Genomic DNA, 17,539 nt, shown 5'->3' with positions numbered 1-17,539 from the left:
GCGAAATTACATAATTGCAGTTTGTTTTGTAAGGGTAGCGTATTTTGGCAGGGTGGGTTTTAGGTGGTATTTTGTATAATAAATTTATAAAAAAGTAAGATAGGCGGTTTTGTGTCCTACATAATAAATAAACAACTTACAAAATTAAGGAGGTATTTATTAGTTAAACAGAAAATAACGTTGATAATGAAAAAGATTTTTTAACTATTTTGACCATGTGGCAGAACATGAACTAGCTGGTTCTATATTAGTGCCATCCCTTTCAGGATCATTAGTTCTATTTGTAGGAGTCTTCTCTAATTCAATGTCTTCAGGTTCAATTTCAGATACAATTTCTTTTCGGATATACTACAGTTCAAATAAACAGATAATACTAATGCTAATACTAATTAGCTGGCTCATTTTCCTTTTTAAATATACTACAAACCAAAGAAACGATTTTTAATTCAGCAAATCATTTTGATGCATTTTCGATATAGATTTCTTTATTGTGTATGGTTAAAATTTCCTTGTCTAACGAAAAATTTGCAGATGTTGAAGCTTCCGGAGATAAGAACAGTAATTTAGGAGTTTTTTGATCCTTAATATTATAACTTTTACGACCTTTCTTCATATTTGATTGATATTCGTCAAATGCAGTTATTAGTTCGGCATGCGAGAAAAGGCCATCGTAATCCTCTATTTTGTCAGATTACTGACTATCTTCTAGTTCCCTGTCCATATTATCTGAAATAAAAACAAACAAAAAATATTTGTTTATTTTTAATTAACTCATATAAAATAAGTTTATGCATTGTGAGATATATAGAAGAACATTATTCTAAATAATATGCCAAGAACTAATATAATATAAATTATAAAAACAAAAATTTACGCTGATGTAATAATTTGTCTTCATTGGATTATTAATTTTACTTAAATAAATACCGCTTATCTACTTGAATCTTGATACGTATGTGATGTCAGTTACAAAGAACAATACCGCCTAACTCCATGGTTAAGTTTTAGTACAATTTTTACAAATAAACTTTGTTATTATGAGGATATTTTATTAACATGTTGTTAATCAACTAGCTAAGAACTAAGTTAAATATATTTCACTAATTAAACATACCTTTTTCGCTTTTAATTTGGCACAAAACACGGAGCGATACAACCTTACCTTAATATTATACTTGTTTGACAAGAGAATGGGGGTATTTTTAACAGAACGTACATAGACGGTATTAAAATAGCGTCACTGGAGGGCGTGTCGGTTGTCGAAATTAGACAGTTTTCAAGACAAATGACTTAGAAGAGATGTATCTATGCAAAGGAACTATAAAGTACATTTGGAGAAAAATGTCACTTAGGCGGTTTTAGTTCTTCGGCGACGATATGTAGAATGGAGTAAAGTAGAATTAAACGTTTTATTAACTATTAAACCGAAACATGTGTCAATAGTAGAAACATTTAAAACAATGTATATAGAAACATTTATTTTGATTTTGGATGCATAATTTTATATTTTTACTCATAAAAGATAATACTGATGCTACTATTCTTAAAATTTATTTGTTAGCACCGGAATACTTGCAAAAATATTAAAAAAAAAACAGAACTATTTAAAGTAAACATATCAATTTTCAATAATTACTAATAATTATAAAGTTAGACCCCCATTACAGCCCAATTATTGCAAACTTTTCGCTGCCCTGCAAGGATCTATTGAAATATTGAACATAGAAATGGACTAATAAATTACTTAAAGGCCCATAGTTTACAGTTTAGTTTATCTGAAATACTAAACACAAAATAAATTCTCTTGCGGTCCATATGCCGCTGATTTATATCTACTTGAGCAGTCCCGTAAAGGGATCCAGCGAAAGTTATTCAAACGCTGCAAATAACGGTACATTACCATTTATTTCCCACCCGCCCAGAACTTCCCAGACTAAGTAATGTTAAGGGGTTAAGGTGGCAACTTTCAAGATAAATTCTCCGAGAATGCGTTAGAGTAAATGCGGTCAATTTGCATAAGATAATGACGCGCACCATAACCGCACCTTAGGTTCTGTTAGGTACGTAAGCAGCCGTTTTCCGGAGACATTTGCGAATATCCAACAATTTTAGATTAAGATTAAGCTGGAAAACAACATTTAAATCGTATGGTAGCTTCTTTGATGTCATCCTAACCGCAGATAATGTGATTATTTTCAGGCCTACGAGCTTATCTTATGTGGAAAGTTGTTCTAAAGAAACGAGAAAATTAAACGGAATTCCAGATTTAAATTAGATTCATTAATCCAAATAGTTAATACGGCTACACCCTATATAAATAAATAAATATATCTACTATATATACGTATACATTTGTATATATATATATATATATATATATATATATATATATATATATATATATATATATATATATATAGAGAGAGAGAGAGAGAGAGAGAGAGATTTGCAAATTTGGACTTTTGTATGTTTAATTGATTTTTTTTTATTGATTTATTTAATGTCGTCCGAACCACTGAGGTTATAAACGACAACAATGAAAAATACATATATTAAAACAAAGAAAGGTAAATATTAATTACATACTAACATGGAAGAAGATTTATATATGTAATTTGTGATACAGACTAGATTTTAATTTAAATATCATTTATGCCTACAGCCAGTAAAAACTTTATAATATTGTTTAGAGTTTAGATACTTGTTGTCTCTAAGAAGCTCGCCTATGTCGCTAGGAAGGTTGAGTTTACTTCTCGTTTCCTGGAAAATTAGACATTCGGATAAAATATGTTTTACTGTACTGTTGGTTTGACACTGGTTGCAGTATAGAGGATTGTTTTTATTGTCTTCAAACATTTGTTTTAATGGTTGCATTTCATCGTGAATGGATTTTTCCGGTTTTAATTTCTTATGTTTGCGTTTTTGAAATGTGGGTTGTTTTTGGAGGTGGTGTAGACTCTGACATTTGTCGTTTAATGGAAATCGTTGAAGTTTCTTGGGCTACCGTTTCAGATGCTTTCATCGATTCCGTATTCTGTTTATTTCTTTCTTTGGTATTTACATTGATATTTTAATTAACTAAAGATGCGCTTATGTTTTGACAAGATTCATCATTAGACGCTAGAGTGTTGGCGGTTTCTGTGCATTGGGTGAAATTCTTTAATGAAGTTTGCTCGTTATGTGGTAAAAGTGGGCATACTACAGCTAAGTGACCTGATTGTTTACAAGAAAAACATTCAAGGTTGTCGCTTGCTAAGAAAATTCTATATGATGTATTGTCGAAATTTATTATGAAAGAAGCTGGTAATGTTGCATTATTTTCTAAAGGAGTAATATACGTTTGTCGGCGAAAACTGAGAATATGACTAAATTCTGGGCGAGACGCGTTTATTTTAAGAAACTTGATAGGTGATAATAGATTTAGACCTAGCTTTATGATTAGCTCTACTTCTAAGATAAAATGTGGTATGCTGGCACATACATTGGATAAAACAATTCTTTGACTTGGAGTGATTATTTTGCGGGCAGTGAGAATTTGATTGTTGACTTTAATTGAACCATAATCTTTTAAGAAGTTATCTACTTGTTCTTTTGAAGATAAGTAAATGCATATTCTATTTTGCGAAATCTGTGAGGCGAAAATAATATCTTTAGGATTTACAATACTGCCCAAGGCTATTAGATACTCTTCAATTTTTAGGTCGTCGATGGAAGTAAATAAGATGACTTGCTGTTTATCGGGAAATTTGGATGATGTTTGATTTTTTGTTGTAATTGATGCGTATGATTGGGAATTGTATTGAGTTGAATTACTAGGTATGGAAGGTTCAGAGGAGTGTTGGGGACATGGTCCCTGGATTTTTGTTTTCCATTATTTGAACGCCACATTAATAATTTAAATTGTGGGTGAGTGCGGTACTGTTCACCAGACGAACTTGTTTTGATATTTCAACTAAACAAAACTTCGAAAAATGATGGGTGTTTTTCGATTGACAATAAATGCTTAAATATATGTAAACAAACTTTGTTTACTTACTGGTTTTTGCAGATTCAACCGTTGATCCTAGATGAATTTGATTATAACACTGTTTTTGCCCAATGAAAACTAATTAACTCGAATAGGATTTTGATTTTACTACTATTCACTATTTACAGGTTCAGAATTTAAGAAATAATCGTTTAAATATTTAAATTTTTAGCAGAAACTTTGAAACGCGTCTATAGACTTTGACAGTTGTTTGACGTTTTCTTAATTGATTTAATATGCCTTAGGCTTAATTTTGCAAAACCAAATAAATTAATTTTAATTAGAATTTGATTTGAGGGCTCCTTTTATCGTTAATTATAATAACTGGATTTAAAGTATTCTTTAATCAGTTGCCTTTGAGAAAAGGATGGACAATAAGAAAATAAACCGAATAATTTTAATAATTAATATTTATTTAATTAATAATTTTATGACACTAAACTATTAAATAATTTATTAAAACAAATTCAACAAAATATTCAAGTCAATTTTACAATTACTCAAAATCATATATCATATTCGTTAATCCGCATAAAAGCTTTTAAAATATTTGAAATACTTAATAATTATTATGATCCTTATTAATTGTTGAGCAGTGTATAAAATCTTATATAATTAAATAAATTATAGAAATTCATATTTTTCATTTTCTAAAGTATGATAAGCACCCAAGATTATCTTCAACCTATTGTTGCTCGTTTCTCTTCGATTTTAATTCCTGAATATTTTTCTTAATAGTATTTTTTATATTCCTAAAAAGCACTGGATATCTTGCAGAATTTTATATTATCCCGAAAAAAATAATATTATTCCATACAACCCAAAAACGTCTAAATTGTGATTTACGCTACGAACTTTTTATGTTGCTGTATATTACCTACAACCGAATGAATATAATAGCTGGGAACAAATTGACCGTAAACTTTCTTTTATCCAGAAAGTACTAAAACACCTCCTTTGTTGGGGATCTTTCCCCCAAAAAATATTTTTAAGAAACACATGGGCGTCGGTATCGGTCTGATGTGGGGATTTAAAACTATTCTAAAAATATTTTATTTTGTTAACTTCTGTTAACGAACACCACTCCACAAAAATCAAACCTCTGCTGAACAGACAGTTTTTAGGTCACCAAACATTTCATATATGGGTAAATGGGAAGACACCTCTAAACAACGACTCCGGACAAAATTTGTCTTCAGTTTTTTTAAGAAATTATTATAGTTTTACCTGAAAACCACGGACAGTCAAGTAAAGGCAATTAAAAGATTAAAATTGTAGCTTAAGAATTTTAAATAAATATGTTGTAGTCATTAACCCTACGTCATTAATCGTACGTAATAAAACGCTTAATACTCTTAACACGTAAAATTTACGTATATTGAATTAACAAATCTAAGAACACTGGTAAATTAACAAAATATTTGTTGCAAACAGAAATACACAAAAAACTCTTACTGATAACATATTCAATAACAGTTTAGAAACTGCTTAATTTAGTGTTCTCTGCAAACAGGTTTTTTGCATTTCGGCAATAAGTGGTTGTCATTTGTTTAATTGTTGTGGGGCAGATTGAGCAATACTTCCTTGGACCTTTTTGGTTTTCTGTTACGACTTCGGGAGTATCTTCTTTTTCCAAGACCTCATAAATAATTTTTTTTTATTCACAGCTCAATTTTTTATTTTCTAAGCTACTTGTCTGGTGAGGTTCATTAAGTTTTTTATGAAGCTCCATTATAAACTGGTTACTTTGTAAGGGTTTTCCACCTTGAGTAAAAACGTTATGCCAATAAACACCGTAGGCATTGATGCAAGCCATATTGATCATACTATAAAATATGCACATCGGCCATCTTTTGGTCTTGCGGTTCGCACAAATATTTGAACACATTTGGTCAAACGTATCGTTTGCTCCTTTCGTGGAATTATACGACATTATCATTTCGGGTTTTTTTGTATTTGTGTTAACTGTTCCCTTGTACAAAACCTGGAAGATGATTTGCCATTGTCAACCTTTTGCGAAAGTCATAGAATTTATTTTTTGAACTACCTAAAGATTTATGGAGGCCTATTGACGGAAACTATTAAAGTAAACTTAGCTAGTTGTGTTATTGACTTTAAAGAAAACGAACAGGTGTCTAATGTTTCCGACAATGAGAGTGACAATGAACTAGAACTGTAAGTAATTTAAATGATTTTTACATAAAATTAGAAGAATTATTATTATAAATTAAATGAATTATTTTCATGTAATTTAATTTTAAATTGTTTTAAAAATAATGTTCAAAATAAAAACAAGCCAAAATTGATGATTTTTTTAAGAAGTACATTAGTATTTTATATGTTTTATTTGTGTATATGCTTTTGCAAATATATACGAAAATGTATAATTAATGATCAAGCTAATCAAAACCTCTTTTTTATTTCAATCAATTAAGCGATAACTCTAGACAATGGACAACTCTACACAACGGACGATTATTTTCCCTGTTGCTGTCCGTTATGGAGACGTTCCCTAATTTTTAAATTGTTGTCTACTGAAACAGTTCTTTGTTCAAAAGTTAAATTTTTGTTACAAATTACTTAAACAGTTTATTTCGTTTGTATTTACGTTATTATAATAATAAAAGTTTAAAGAGAAGTAAAATTTTAAGTTTATATTTTAAAAATGCAAGTGTTCCACTTTTCGTGCCGATGAATGTATATCTATTTCATTAAAATTTCATTAGACATATCTTATTTTATAAGGCAGAGAATATACTAAAGCCAACGAAAGAAGTTTAAGCCCCTTCCTGGACCCTTACAGTACCTACACCTAAACCGTAACACCATTAACCTCCAAAAACAAAAAAATGCAAAGTAGTATAAATTAAAAGCCCTCTTTCTTATTTTAATACGACCTCTCTTCACGAAACATCTGATGGATTTAATGAACCTACTACGGCTCACAGCCCATTTACCATTTTTGCGTTCATTCCATTTCCTAAATTCACCTCTCAGAGGAAAGACAATGGTCATATCCTGTGACCCAAATAATACGAACAATAAATTCATCAGTCAGTTAGCAGTTCTGCACGAGACTTAAAAGTGGCTCATAAATATCATTGAAGCTGTTGGCATATTCACCGATAATTCGAACAAATGGGGTTATTTTTGATTTTATGCCTTGTCATACACAGTGATCGGCGAATTGATAAAAATTAATAAATAAGGAGTGTACATTGCTAAAGTCTTAATAATTAATTTTCATAAAGAAATTAATAGTTCACGAATTTTTTTATTGTAGATTTATCTAAAATGAAATGAACGTCGATCAGTTTTTATTGATCCTCACAATGGAAACGAGAGAGTTTTGTCTTAGCTTGGAAATCAAGAATATACAAATATTTGGTCTGGTATATCCTGACCCTTCACATACCATAAAAAAAATAGAGGCTATTATAAGATGTAATTTTGTGAGTTAATCACTTTTTCTTTTATAACATGACTTTATTTAGTACTCTAACACTACCGAAATATAATCTAATTGTATCAACCACGTACTATAATAAAATATGTCACGTCAGGTCATTCTTCTTCACTTTACAGCCACAGAATACCATAAAAAGCATTTATACTTTACACCCTCTCTTATAAAAAAAATAGTTTTTATTAAACACTACATCTAAGGCAGTTACTACTTTTTGTTTATTTACCTTCCACAATCTGTATCCTGCATTTGTATATCCTACTATCATCACTTTTTCTAATTTAATCTAATCTAAATGTATGCTGCAACCATTATCGCTTTATTTCAGAATGGTTTTGTCATATAAGCTTCTTCTATTATTAGTCTTGCTTTGTCAATTAAACTGAGTATAATGAAAAAATTTGTTTTTCATTATATTCTATGGTATAGGTGTAGTGTACCACCTATGTAATATAGTAACCTATCCATGTACCATTCTTTCTATGTAACTGTCTAATCGTATTTGAAATATATTCTCCCCCATTACCGCATTTTAAAATTGCAATATTTTTGTTGAATTATGACTCTATGTATTCATGTATTTTCCAGGTCCATTTTCCAGGACTTGAACCATTTTATTGTTTACAAGGTCTTTTAGTTTTTGGTGACAAATAAGTTCTAACCTTTTATGATAGATAATTATCTATTATGATAGAAATTTTGCATTTATTTTTAATATTTAGTTTATATGAGATTTTATATAACCTATTTCTGTGACCTAAGTCTACTAAATAATGTGCATTATAGCAAGATACTTATTCTTGATATAAATGACTGTAACATTTTACATTTCTAGTCGTCGAACTGATATAGGTTACGCCTTAATTTTTGGAACAAAAAAGATATTTTAATGTTACATACTACCTCATAATTTTCCACATCAATATTTTTAACTACCTACTGCTGTATAATTTGGATTATTAAGTTCTACATATTCATTAAAATAGGCTTTATAATCTATTAAGTGATTTGTACATCCTGAATCTGTTTAAAACAAGATTTGTCTTTTTTGTATATATTTGTACATTCTTTTTCTGATGGCAACTGTGGTCTCCCATTTGTGTAATTTTCTTGTTTTGAAGATCTCACTCGTTTTAGGTGAATACTACCTCATCTCGTTCCTCTAAAACTATTATCTCTAAAACTTCCTTTTATTTGGCCATTTATCCATAATAAATCCTCTTTATTTATCCTACAATCCTTTTGCATATGCCCTAACTGGTGACATCTGTAACAAACTATCATTTTCATGAAAAATCTTGTTGGTTTTCCACGTTTTGTAGTACTGGATGAAGATGCTTTTTTTCCTACCACTTCTGCTGTAAGCATTTTCTTTGCCGATTTAATTGATACATACTAAATCTTCGTTCTTGATTTATGCTTCCGTTGCTTTCGTCTCGGTACATCATTAATCGCACTAGAAAACAGTTTCAAATCATCTGCTTCTTTTAATTTCATTGATATTGGTTTCTTTCTCAAAATCATCTGGCCAGGTTGCTCTTTTTTCATATCCTCCTTACAAAACATGCCTTGTATTATAAGCTCTTGATTTACCTCGAAGAACCTTTAATTGATTATCATATCAAGCTGTATCTTTCTGTTTGGCTGCTAACTCTTGAGCCTGATCTGTATAATTACTTTCATTGAACTAATATTAATCCATTTTCGACTACTTTTTCCTCCAAAATAACTTTAATTCTATATTTTCTTACTAAATAATTGATGTCATTCAAATGCTCAATATTAAATCTATTGTACTTGCCATATTTTATATCTATAGATCTGGAACTATAACCTGTAGTTTTGTGAACTAAACACTTGCACATTACTTAATTTTATTTAATACTGTAATACTTCAGAAATACATATTCAAATTTTATTAACCATGTGCTTGTTGACTTATTACATTTTTCTACATAGCCTATAATATATCTGTATATAAAATTTGTCATGTCACGTCATTATTCTTTACTTTACGGCTACAGAATACCATAAAAAGGATTAAGAATTACACTTTACATAAGATGATACCATTGAAATTATTAATTTAGTCCATAGTTTGGGCAATTGTTGTTTGTTACGGCATCATATCTATTTATGCTCGTCTTATACTTCTGCCTTTTTTTATAATTTAGTATCTGTTCTCATTTATCGAGTTGATATACAGCTCTTGTCCAACGTCTATATTTTTTTAACTAGTAGTGTCTTGTAGTGTCTCACACACTTTTGGAAAATCTGTAACTGTTAGATCCTAAGGTAAATTTGCTATCTTATTATTATCTGAATGGGTGGGTGTAGTAACGTATGACTCTGAAGTTAACTGTAAATATGATTCTCAATATATCACTATACAATATATACTTCACATTCCTTATGCCCCCCAGTTTTATTAATTAATTATAATTAAGATATAACTCAATGTGCAATACAACAATAGTTATCGGTGTAAGTGTGGTTTGTACCCTACAAAAAGAATGAGTAAACACTCTCAGTTTTATAAATTCCACCAACTTTATTTTTAAAACCAACATTTTTATTTTTACAATTGCCCTTGACCATTAACAAAACTGAAATTATCTGATTCGTTATGCGACAAAAATAAAAAGAAACTATTTATTTAGGCAAATTTCCATGAAAATCTCGGAAAGTCTAGACCTGGAATGTGCGCTTCGTTACCAATCATAAATATTCATTTTAATGCGTCTGTATTGTTTCAGGTCGACACGCCGGACAGCGTCCTCCAGAGCGGTTTGGGTCTAACGGATCTGGGTCAACATGCAGTGCTCCGGTCCATGGTGGATCCACGAGACTACGATAGGCTTAGGAATTTACAACTTAACGGCGGCACTCCCAATACCTTTGAAGAGACTATTTATAGGGTAAGTTTTACTTTAAAATGCCTCAAATGGAAAATATATATTTATATGATATCCTTATAAAAAAATTCAATTAAATTCACATTATTTTTATAGAATTTTTCCTATACTCTTACAACGAAATAAATTTTAATTCAACCCTCGGGCGGGCGCGCTTTTAAAAATCACATGAGTGGGCGCGCTAAGGCACTATGCCGCAAGCAGAAAAAGGTCTGTTATTTTTGATATCCTCTTTGCTACCTTTCTTATAAATAAGAATTATGTTTGCTGTATTCCAATGGTATGCATCTTGATCTTAGGCAGTTCGTAAATGTCTGCTAAGATTTTCCAGTTTTTTCGGAGCGTAAGCAGATCGACGTTATGCTATCTATTCTTGATGTTTTACCGCTTTTTATGTTTGTAATTGTCGATATATATAAATATATATACATGTATATTATATATGTATATATATATATATACAAACCAAACAACGCAGTTTATTAGGGCTGCAGTCAGAAAGTTTGGCCGGGATGTTACAGAAACACTCTTTTGACTTTTGGTCTAGCTTTCGGAATGTTTTATTCCCTTTTCAAGACATAGTCGTTGAGATTATTTATATAAAGCTATGACACTCAACATTAGTAACATACATATAAAATATAACATATAAAATAATGAACAAAATACGTTTTAAAATTTAGTTAATGATAGTAAAACTTCGTTTGTGACATCTTTTAATGGTGTGTTTTAACTGATCCATAGAGAACGTTCTCTCTATGGATATGGCCTGGTAGATTTACAAAAGTTTTCTTGCATTTCATTATTTTGTGCAAATCCTTCAGTAGATCGCAGCTTCGAGGTAGACCGCGTACTATAGTAGAAGCTTTTTTTAATCTAGATAATTTAAATTTAACTTTAATAAAAAATCAAAAAAGAATATTAGAAATATATGGGTAAATATGAATAGTACATTCAAGAACAGTGGTGGGTCCAACGCACCCTAGTTGGTTAAGTAAGTAAAACATGTTGCTCGGATAAGGGTTAAGTGATTATCTTTCTAATTTTGCAGACAAATATACCGACGACAAGTTAGTAAAAAGAGCGGTGGACTTACAAGAAAATTTAATGAATTTGTTAAAGCTGACGATTGTTTTCGTACATAGCATTTACAAAAGGATTATAACACACAGATTATTTTAAGCGTATCTTCGGTAACACTTTTAATGAATATTATTTGGGTAAGCGATATTTTTGAATAAAGTTTTTATTACATTTCTGTAAAATAAATTGAATGCATCGTAAGCTGTTTTAGAACATATTTATAAAAATTAAAATGTATGTTTGATTTAGGATTTACTTAAAAAAAATAATGAAATTTAGACAAATATATTAATCGCCATTTTGACACGTTACATTATTTTTCTTTATTTATATTCGACAGAGGAAACGTTTATAATGTTATTGTGACAATTGTGATGTTCTAAATCGTTACTAAATCGCAAAATCGAAATTCCAAAGCCGCGAAGCCATTCTCGACGATTAGTCATCAGGAAAGTTTAGACACACAAACTAACCAATCTCGATCGAAGGTACAGCATCAAATTGCAATTTCCAAAGAGTTGATATAAAATAAATCCGGAAATATAACAGAAATAAAAAGGAATGCGTAGTTTCTAAACTGAGGTCTCTATGAGTATCCCTACCGGCGTCGTAAAAACCCAGCAGAGTAAAGTAATAAAAACCGAAAAATCCCATCGCCTTCGCCGAATCTTAGTGACATTTTGATTTAGGCGGCTGCAACGGCGCAGGGGGAAGCGGTGAAAGAATCGCAAGTCTAGATCCCGAATCGGGCAGGACTGTTTCTCCTTTTTCGGTTAAAAATATCAACGGCGTTAATTATTGGAGGGTTAAGACAATTGCTATCAATAATCTTGACCAGAAAGAAAAAATCTGATTACCGTATATGTAAACACTGTCTTGAAACATATGCTGAAAAAAACTACAATAGTTAAGGTAATTAAACATATCAACCAAAGATCTAAGTAAAGCTTCCTCACTTCATAAGTAGACAATGATTGACGCCTATGCAAACGATGGTCTCACATTGAGTTCCTTTATTAAAAAGGAGCTTTCAGAAATTTTCAAACTCATTTAAACACACCAGAAGTTTTGCTAAATCTAAAACTGTACGTAATTGTCTCACACAATATGAATATTAAAAAAAAACAACGTCTTTTGCATCGTAGACCAGGCTGTATCTTTTGGTATGTGTTTAGGGTTGGGCAAATCGTATATGTTTCTATTTTGTGTTTTAATCGCTTCGAAATATTATTAGAAATGATAAATTCAATATGCGAATACTTCAACGGCGGGCTGAAACAATTTATAAAAAAAAAACTAGAAAAATTCAATTTTTTCTTCTTTTTGTTGCTATATCTCGGGAGCTATGCATTTTAGAAAAATTTTTTAAATTTAAAAAAGTTTTACAATTAAATTTCCTTCAAGATAAAGTTGATCGAAAGTGAAAAAAAAATTAATATTATTATTATTTAAAATCAGCAATGATTAGCAATTAGATCAGCAATTACTCAACCATAAATCCTACGACCATTTCTTATAGAAAACGACGTCATCGAAGCAGTGAACGAATTGAATAATTCTAATTCAATAAAATAATCCTATTGCAGAGATAAACCGCAGAAAATTAAAATACCTAATTAAATATTAAATATAATTAACGTTTGCAATAATAGTATATATTTTTTCAATTTACAATCTAATTATTTTCTAAGTGATGAATTAGATTTTAACCACATTATTTGGATTAACTCTATTTTCGAGGTAGTATTTTAGATAATATCTACGTACATTATCAAATAAATGTCATATTAAAGTCCAAGACCCATGTTTTACTATAAATTTTTTTGACGATTTTCTTCTTCTTATATTTTTTACAATTCAATTTTGCAATATATTACAATTCAATTTTGCCGATTTGATTTGAATACTTTCGTAAATAATAATATTAATCCAGAGTTTCTAATCAGCTCTCACAGTCACCTTTTTTCAGTACATAATAAATAAATTTAATAGGTGGAAGTATACACATGTAACATGTGTGTAGTTTTGTCTTCGTAAAACCATAGTTGTTGTTAATCTATAAACCAGCCTTTTTTTGCTCTTATATGTTTAATTTTCTTATTACTTTGTCTGCAATCATCTGCCGTCCGTGGAAACCGTTTCTGTATTAGTTATGTTGGGTTTCAATTTATTTCTTAATTTAAGATTGGTCGTAACCCAGAGATTTTATAAACGCGTCCCTTTTTCCAGCTTCCATAGAAGGTTTCCACATGGGAGAAAGCAAACTGGATAAGCAAACATCGTTGCGTGTTGGAAAGACCGACGGTGGCTGGCTCGCCGGCTGGTTAGCTGCACTAACGTCGGCCCTGATAAACTTTACGGTTCTAGGGCCGAGATAGAATACTACCGTCTGGGGAATTTTAAGTGACCGTCTGAAAGATGACCGCCGAGTGTAAATATGGCCGCTTGAGGTGATCAACGTTGATGAGGTGATTCCGATAACGAGCCCCGATTGTTTTCTGCTTCTTCGAGATATGCTACACTCGACTAGTCAGTCGTATGGGTTTCGACGGTGATTTGTTGGTGCTATTTCGCTCTAGGAAATATTATAGCCAATCCAATAATGTTACGCTCGAGAGACATTCGGCCTACAAAATGGTGTAAGAGGTTAAAAAACTACGGTGATATCTTTCTTGGCTTACAGGGCAATCTGAGTAGTTTTTCTTTAGAAGAGAAGAAGAAAATAATTATTTATAAAGGTTATTATCTATGTAAATCAGTATACTCTAGAAAATCAGATCCTTTATATATGTATCTAAGGATAATCGCTCTAGAAAGCTTTTTCTGTTGGCACAGGTCTAGTATGGTAACCATAACTTGGCAATTTGAACAGAATTTGGAAATTTAATAGATTAGAATAACGCAATCTTACACACAATTTTATGGATTAGCCAAAATTTGTTTTAAAATAGAATAAAATAGAAATATCCTTATTTACAAGAATCGATTGACAATAAAATACGATATTTGAATGACACCGAATAAAGTGATGAAAATAATCAATTCAAAACGCTTGCTCACAAACGTAATAAAGAGAGTAAAAACAAAATATTTCGACCATATAATTATAGGATCCAAATACTACCTATTTCGCCTCATAATGGAAATGGAAAATACAATAAAAGAAAGGAAATTGCAATATCTCGGACATGTGATGAGAGGTGAAAGATACAACATCTTGAGACTCATAATTCAAGGTAAAGTAGACGGTAGGAAGAAGACACATTTCATGGTTGAACAACTTCAGAGAGTGGTTTGGTTGCAGCTCAAGGCAATTGTTCAGAGCAGCTGCCTCGAAGGTAAGAATAGCCATGATGATTTCCAATCTTCGTCGTGGAGTTGTCAGTTAAAGAAGAATAAAAAGGCAAAACTAGAATCAGGGCAAATAAAAAAAGAGAAAACTATTAGGTAATTAAAAACGATGGTCAAAAACAGAAATGTATGGAAAAATGGGTAAAAGAAAAATTGGAATCTCAAAGTAATGCCTGAGGTAGGATGGGATATGAGAAAAAAAATTAGAAGTATTTATTCATCGACTACAGCTAAATATAAAGCATAAAATAGCACTAGAAAAAGAAAAAGCTTAGAAAGACTTATTTTACGATAACCAGTGGGACGTTTGTCAAAATCTGAAAATATTTTAATACTGATGCACCCCTTCGAGCATAGAGACTTGTGCGATCCTGTATGTATATGGCTGTATTACGATGGTATACATCTTAGATACCTAATCCTGAACTAACATCTCACCTGAAAATAAAAGAAGAAACAAATGTCTTTAAAACTTTGTAAGTCTAATTGAGTTTTCGTAAACTTTAAAAAGAACCATTCACTTTGCCACATTCAAACTATTTCGACCTTTTTATAACATTCTTTTATTTCTTTAACAGGACAAATTTATAAATACTAATTATAATTTTTCTCAGTGTGTTAGGGTCCTTTTCAAAACAGATAATAAAAAGTTTGCTTTATTTTTCCGATTATAACTTCAAGTTTTCTTTGTTTCAGCTCAAGCTGCAGGAGGCTATGAAAAAGCGGGAAAAGTTTACGAAAGAACACGAGGAGGTAAAGTTTTCGATAAATTAAGTAGTCTTTAAAAAAGATCACACAAATATTGTAAACTCGTCTATTAAATATATACGGATCTATAAGTTATTAGGGGAAATATTTTTTAAATCAATTTTTGTGGTATGTTTATATTATGTAATGTTGTTACCATTAAGATCCAGGTTTCAGGCGTCTAGACAGTTAAATTATATTAAATAAGTGATGGATTCGACCGTTACTTGATGGAAATTCATTTTATATAACAATAAAACACTGAAAACCTTTGTTTTCAAAACCTCCACAAAATTTATTATAACATCTTATCACTACAGTTGTTTCGGCAGAGTGCCGAAACTGTCATTTCTCAAGTGATCTATTTTTGGATCTGTTTACAATTTATAGTCTTTAACGAAATAGATTAAGTAGAGAAAAACTGTTGTCTCTAGTTGGTCATTCAGAATTATGTCTGTGTTTTTTAATTTGTTAATTTTCATATACTCTAATAAAGATAGCTTAAGGCCTTTATTTAGGATGTGAAGTATTTGAAATTCGTTATTTAAAGAATGATTATGATCTAGAAGGTGAAGTGTATATGTAAAATATTTTTTCCTATTATCGAAAGCCCTTTTATACGTTTGTTAAATGTTTTACCAGTTTGAACGATGTAAGTTTTTGGGCAGTTGCCACATTTAAGTTTGTATACACCACTGTGTAAGTTCTTTTTATTTTGGCTCTTGTTGTTTTTAATATATTTGCCTAAGTTGTTGTTTGTTCTAAAAGCTGGTGTTATTCATTTCTTCTTTATGTGTTTAGCTATTTTTGTTGTTATTTTGCCTGTATATGTAATCGAGCAGAAGGTACTGGTTTTTTTATCTGGTGGTGGTACTAATTTCAGGGCTTTCTTGTGTAGTTTTCGATTTAAAATTTCATTAATTGTTTTTTTGTCGTACCCATTCTTTACTGCTATTTGCTTAATGATATTTAATTATGTCTCAAATTTGTATTTTGACATCGGAATTTCTATTAATCTATGTAAAATGCTACGATAGGCTGCCAGTTTATGTTGTGTGGGATGGGATGATGAATTGTGTATAGTCGTGTCAGTATGGGTAGGTTTATGAAATACGGAGAACTCATGTTTATTTTTAAGTCTGATGAATTTTAAATCTAAAAAATTAATAAATTAATTTTGTTCTGTTTTTATTGTGAATTCAATATGACTATGGAGTAAATTGATATACGATAAACATTGGTCAAGTTGTCTGTTAGTTCCTGTAAAACATACCAGTACATCGTCTACGTATCTCCACCAATATAAAAACTGTTTGAATACGGGATGTTTTCAAATCTTTATCTCTAGATGTTCCATAAAAATATCTGATAGCAAACTGGTAACCCTAAAATAATGTGATAATAACAAATATATTCTCTAAAATATTCTGAAGCTACACTATCTTCAAATTGTAAGTAGTTCAGTTTTTCTTCTTGTCAAATTAGTCTCGTTTTAACTTAGTGAAAAGCCCTTTTGAAATCTACAACTATGCGCATAGCAATATTTTGTTAGTGACTTGTTCATTATAGTTATTCTACGGTTGACATTTCTTTATTAAATCGATGTTGGTAATTTACCACTAAATTTTTGGTGTGTACTTTAAGCCTTGCTTCTGTCTTTTAGTGACATCGTTACTCCAGGGACTATATTAAAGGAGAACTTGCCTGATTTTCTCTATGACTTTTTCATTTCTAAATCGTTCTTTTACAGTTGATTACAAGGTACTAAGCCTTTGTGGACATGATAGTAGAATTTGTTAACATAGCTTGATTTTATTTCTATTACATCCGACTTATTTGTCAAAAGCTGTGGATATTGCTCAAAGTTTTGTAGTCTACCAATATAAATATTGTAGCGAAAGATGTCTCATATTTTGTACATTGGGTAAATTATTTTTTTGTTGAACCATT

General features: G+C 30.6%; 1 protein-coding gene across 1 annotated transcript in view; it reads left to right on the top strand.

Moving 5' to 3' along the window:
• The window catches only part of LOC140438043 (uncharacterized), a 320,775-nt gene that overhangs the window by 279,993 nt on the left and 23,243 nt on the right, over window positions 1-17,539 (top strand). The window contains exons 8-9 of the mRNA XM_072527757.1: window positions 10,250-10,411; window positions 15,539-15,595. Of these exons, the coding sequence (XP_072383858.1) occupies window positions 10,250-10,411; window positions 15,539-15,595 (219 nt within the window). The remainder of the gene's footprint in view (window positions 1-10,249; window positions 10,412-15,538; window positions 15,596-17,539) is intronic.

The sequence above is a fragment of the Diabrotica undecimpunctata genome, chromosome 4 (assembly GCF_040954645.1).
Source record: "Diabrotica undecimpunctata isolate CICGRU chromosome 4, icDiaUnde3, whole genome shotgun sequence".
NCBI lineage: Eukaryota > Metazoa > Arthropoda > Insecta > Coleoptera > Chrysomelidae > Diabrotica > Diabrotica undecimpunctata.
Note: the sequence above shows the minus strand (reverse complement) of the source record. Positions and strands in the feature narration are given on the sequence as shown.